This window comes from Eulemur rufifrons, chromosome 5, assembly GCF_041146395.1.
Source record: "Eulemur rufifrons isolate Redbay chromosome 5, OSU_ERuf_1, whole genome shotgun sequence".
Lineage (NCBI taxonomy): Eukaryota > Metazoa > Chordata > Mammalia > Primates > Lemuridae > Eulemur > Eulemur rufifrons.
The window spans coordinates 11,203,591-11,209,590 of record NC_090987.1 but is presented as its reverse complement, the minus strand read 5'-3'; the positions used below and the strand labels follow the sequence as shown (position 1 = coordinate 11,209,590).

Genomic DNA, 6,000 nt, shown 5'->3' with positions numbered 1-6,000 from the left:
AGCGCTGAAAGCTGATAAATATTTATGGGGCCACCTGGTGATTTCTTTAAGTTCAGCCACAGCAATGATTTTGGATGCCGCCAGTACTGCCCCCACAGGCGCATGTTCTCCTTTGGGGATATGGGAAGCCGTGCGGTTGGGGACCAGATTGTTGCAGGTGCTCTGAACATCACTGAGAAGAGCTGCCAGCTAAAGCAAAAAAATAAAAATGAAGAATGTTTTCCTAAGCTTTTCCACAGATAGAATCACTATCTCATGCCTGAGAAGGCTTAAAAAAAAAAAAAAAAGGAAGGCTTAAAAAAAAAATCTGGAATCCTTTATTCCAGATAACCTATAAATTCAGGATTCCAAATACACATTTTCTTTATAAGAGTAGCATATGCTGTTCATCATTATTCATCTTCTTATTGAATCCTTGATGGGATTTTAGTTTAAAAGGAGAAGGTGAAACAGGATCCATATGCTAAATGATGGCTTCGGCAACATCATATGAGATGGCTTTTGGGTTTGCCACATAGTCTGAGTTTCTTTGTCGTGAGCAGCTGTGCCAGGCCATTGAGAAACACCAGAAAGATGGTCATGGACATGACAATCACGTAGTGGCTGATGCTGCACAAGGAGAAAAAGAAACACAATACTAGTAAGGAGAACACATATGAGGAAAAGCGTAAGATTCCTGTAAATAATGTTTTAATATAGACACACAAAATACACAGAATTACAAAGGGTACCAATGATTTCCAAATAGATACTAAAATGTATAAAAAACCAAAAGTTTGTATATAATGTGAGTTACATATTTGCTTCCTTAATAATGTATTAAGAATTAATAATGCATATTACTTATGTATTATTAATTTTTCATCCCTAATAACACAAACTACCATTATGCTGAAACAGTGATGAACATAATGTTTTGAGATATCTGCAGCAACTGTACTATGTTATGAAAGTGTCTGTGATTGGTATTGCCAGTACCTGTGTCTTTGTCATCAGTAGAAATTAAATTTCAAAAGCTTTTAGAAAAATAAAGACAATTATTTTTCTAAAATTATATTTAAGAAATTTCCTCCTCCAATTCTTCAATCCTTTGAATTCTATCCGCAGATTCCCCAAGATGTTCCCATGTTGAGCATTCTGACATTTTAGAGCATTGCCATTTCATGCTTTGAAATAAGTTAGAAGTACTCTGACAAAACTACCAGCTGCGAAAGAAAGATAAATGTTACCCAAACTCAATTTTCAGTGAAGTGAACATTTTAGTCAAGGAATTGAAACAAAGGGAAATTGGACAAATGTCTTTATTAATCTCACAATCAAAGCTACTGCCTCCCAGGCTTTTGGAAAAAGACAGAAGAATAACGAATACTATTAAAATTACTCAGTCTTAGTTCTCATCTATCAGCAATGGTAAATGTTCAGTTTTCCTTTTTAAACACAGTAATTGTACTGTCTACAGAGAACATAACTTGATAAAAAATTCAGAAGTATGGGAAGAAATGTAGGATATAGATGTGACAAATGTACAACATAGCAGAGGCTTCATGTGGTGATGCCAGCACAGCCCCGCCCAAGCTGAGCTACAGCGCATGTTGGCAAGTTATTTATTTTCATTGCTGACCAGCGTTACACTTAACTTTCTAACTCCATCATAGATATGCACATTTCATATTCTTCAACAAACAGAGGGGGAAATGTTTCAGCAGGCCTATGACCAGCCTAGTCATAGGGAGATCATCTTTACTTCCCCTTCTTTTCATCTACCCACAGCAAATAGAAGAGGAGTCCTGGTCCTGGTTCAAGAACTCCTACTCAGGAGTACCCCACAAAGCAAGCCCCAGGGAACAAGGCTTTGGGACATCAGGGAAGGTAACTGCTGGGTGTTGAGTCAAAAAGGCCGATCACCTGGAGGGAGCTGGAGGGGGAAAGAGATAAAGGGCCTTGGATGTCTCCCTCCCACCTCCCCAATAACTCAACCCAATAGGTGAGCTGCCCCCCAAAGTCAAATTGTTGGCTCTAAGCCAGATTTAGCACGTTAATCAGGTATTTGCCCATAGGCCTCTCAAGGCCAGAAAAGAAAGTCTGCTTTGTGTGACTTTTTTTTTTTGTAATGTTACCGCTTTTAAGTAAGAACCTCCAATTGTAAAGTTTTATAGTTTAATAAGATTTTCTTTGGAGAGGCACTGGTTGGGAAATTCTTATTTAGAATCCTTCTTTAGCTTCACCTTATAAAGTAAGTTTGAAGTAGAAAAGGAAGAGTTGGCTAATTAAAAAGCAAGAATTGCTGGATCCAATGGTATTTCTATTTTTGGCTCTTTGAGGCATCTACAAATTCTTTTCCACAGAGGTTGTACTAATTTGCAGTCCCACCAGCAGTGTAAGAGTGTTCCTGTCTCTCCACATCCTCGCCAGCATTTGTTGTTTGGGGATTTTTTGATAGAGGCCAATCTGCACCCAAATGTTTATGGCAGTACAATTCGCTATTGCGAGGATGTGGAAACAACCCAAGTGCCCGTCAATTCGTGAGTGGATTATTAAAATTTGGTATTTGTATACAATGGAATATTACTCCATTATAAGAAATGACAATGATCTAGCACCTCTTATATTTTCCTGGATTGAGCGTGAGCCCATTATCCACAGTGAGGTATCACAAGATCGGAGGAATAGCCTCCACATGTACTGGCCATCAGATTGGCACTAACTGATCAACACTATGGTGCTCACATAGTAGTAATATTCTCCGGGGATTAGAGGGTTGGTAGGGGGGTAAACTGACAACTAACGGGTGCGGTGAGCATTGTAGAGGGGAAGAGCATGCCTCTAATCCTCACTTGGGTGAGGCAAAGACATAAAATGTAACCAAAATGTTTGTACCCTCATAATATCCTGAAATACAATTAAAAAAAAAAAACATAAAAAGCAAGAATTAGAACTGCTTATGTTAAAAATCTGGCTCTGGTCTAGGCTAGACTCTTGACCTAATAAGAAAACAAGAAAATCAGATCTTTATTGATAAACAAATATCAACTTTAAAGTAAGATTATTTAACACTTTCTTTTTTTCATTGTAAAAATAATATAATAGGATACTGGACATGGAATTTTTTCTACTTAAATTGTGTATCCATGTGTGGTTTTTGTTTTGCTTTTACTCTGAATATGATATGGATCTTACCTACAATCATTTAATTAAATCACTAATAATTATTTATTTAAAAGTGAAAATAATGATCATATGACTAGATTTATTTATCATCATACCAAGCCTTATTGAGAATAAAATTATCTAGTATTTATTATTTGTGCCCCCCCCACAAAAAAAGAGTGCAAACAACATACCTGATATCACTACACACCTATCAGTGTAAGTCTCAGACTTAATACAAAAATTAACTAAAATGGATCACAGACTTAAACGTAAAATGTAAAAGTATAACATTTTAGAAAAAAACAACAGGAGAAAATCTCTGGGATCTAGAGCTAGGCAAAAAGTTCTTAGACTGGACACCAAAAGCACAATTTAAAAAAGAAAAAATTGATAAACTGGACTTCATCGAAATAAAAAACTTTTGCTCTGTGAAAGGCCCTGTTAAGAGGGTGAGAAGACAAGTTACAGACTGGGAGAAAATATTTGTAAGCCACATAGCTAACAAAGGACTAGTAATAGATTCTCAAAACTCAACAGTAAAAAACAAAAAAACAACAAACCAAACCCACAAACAACCCAATGAGAAAATGAGCAAAACACATGAAGAGACACTTCACCAAAGAGGATATACAGATAGCAAATAAACAGACCAAAAAAAATGTTCAATACCATTAATCACTAGGGAAACGCAAATTAACACCAAAATGAGATATTGCTACACACATACTTGAATGGCTAAAATAATAAATAGTGACAACATCAAATGCTGGCAAAGATGCAGAGAAACAGGACCACTGCTTTCTGGTTCAGCCACTCTGGAAAACAGTTTGGCAGTTTCTTACAAAACTCAACACGCAGCTACCGTAAGACTCAGTGAATATAGTTCTGGGCATTTATGCCAGAGAAATAAAAAATTACATTCACAAGAATGTTTATAGAAGCTTTGTTCACAATAGCCCCAAACTGGAAGTAATCTTGATGACTTTCAACAGGTGAATGATGAAAAAAATTGTGACATTTCTATACTATGGATTTACTCACCAATAAAAAAGAATAAACTATTGAAACACATAACAACACATAACGAATGAATCGCCAGAGAGTGAAAAAATGCTAATTCCAGGCCGGGCGCGGTGGCTCACGCCTGTAATCCTAGCACTCTGGGAGGCCGAGGTGGGCGGATCGTTTGAGCTCAGGAGTTCGAGACCAGCCTGAGCAAGAGCGAGACCCCATCTCTACTAAAAATAGAAAGAAATTATATGGACAGCTAAAAATATATATAGAAAAAATTAGCCGGGCATGGTGGCGCATGCCTGTAGTCCCAGCTACTCGGGAGGCTGAGACAGGAGGATCGCTTGAGCTCAGGAGTTTGAGGTTGCTGCGAGCTAGGCTGACGCCACGGCACTCACTCTAGCCTGGGCAACAGAGTGAGACTCTGTCTCAAAAAAAAAAAAAAAGAAAAAATGCTAATTCCAAAAGGTTATATACTACATGATTCCATTTATATTTATAAAATAACAAAATTATAGAAATGGAAAACAGATTAATTGTTGCTAGGGGTTAAGGAGGGGGTGTAGGTGGGAGGGAACTGCCTGTGGCTATGAAAGGCCAATGTTAAAGATCCTTGTGTTGATAAAAATGTTCTGTATCTTGAAGGTATCAATGTCAATATCCTGATTGTACTATATGTTATCCTACAGTTTTGCATAAAGTTACCATTGGGAAAAACTGGGTAAAGAATACACAGGATCTCTCTGTATTATTTCTTATAATCTCATGTGAATCTATAATTATGTCAAAATAAACTGTTTAGTTAAAATTTTTTTAGTTCACAGGCTGTACAAAAACAGGCTACATAAGAGGTAGGTTGGTGCTGGTCCGATGGTAGTGGATTATCAGAACTTATTAACATTAGTATCACTAAAATTGATATGACCCCCCCCCACCACTGCTAAATTTGACTGGCTTTAAAAAAAAATAAAAATAAAAAAACAAGAGGTGGGTTGGATTTGACTGAAGGGCCATGGGTTGCTGACCCCTGCCCTAGACTGTAAGCTCTATGGAAGTAGGGACCATGATTTTTCTCTGATCTCTTTCCCCACTGCATCTTTAAAGTATAATGCAAGGCCTCATGGGCATTTAATCAATATTTGTTAAATGAATTATTAAAGAGAATAATTTATAATTAAAAGAAATCATAACATCCTCTTCTTTCGTTTTATATTACCCTGGCAAATTTAATCTGGACTTACATCAGACTCTCCTAAAATAAGTCATAAACATAATAAAAATTAAATGCTAAAAAACAAAACAAAAATTGTTAAATAAAAAAAAGAATTTCTATGAAAATGAAGTAAAAACTAGCCCTTTAAGATACTGAAACATAAATTTAAGTGTAATCCTGGCATTAGAATCGATAGTCAGAACAATGGAAGGGAACAGATAGCCCTGTCACACAAGATACAGGAATCATCACAAAAAACAACTGTTCTGGCTGGACTCACTTTAAATTTATGAGCACAAATGAGATTTGGCTCTCATCAGTGCCTCAAGCCTGACTGCACACTTGTGAATTACTTTTCTGTCTCTGAGCCAAACCACTTCATGTCCTGTCATCCCTCCTCAAAGTTCTGTCACCTTCCTCCCATCTCAGCAGATGACTTTGCTTATTTTATTGAGAAAATACTGACAGAGCAATCACAAGGGAAATACCTCTTCTTTTCTCACCCAAACCCACCCATATCTGTGCCCATGTTTCCTTCTGTGCCTGCTCCTGTCTAAAACAAACCCCTTCACTTCTGTTTTGGATCCCATCCCAACTTTCCTACTAAGGAATGTTACTTTTGCTAA

At 37.0% G+C, this 6,000-nt stretch overlaps 1 protein-coding gene across 1 annotated transcript in view; it reads right to left on the bottom strand.

Annotated features, from left to right (window-relative positions):
• Nucleotides 1-362: 362 nt before the first annotated feature.
• The window catches only part of PIGN (phosphatidylinositol glycan anchor biosynthesis class N), a 91,676-nt gene continuing 86,038 nt past the window's right edge, over nt 363-6,000 (bottom strand). Inside the window, exon 29 of the mRNA XM_069467927.1 lies at nt 363-609. Within this exon, the coding sequence (XP_069324028.1) occupies nt 486-609 (124 nt within the window). The 3' untranslated portion in view covers nt 363-485. The remainder of the gene's footprint in view (nt 610-6,000) is intronic.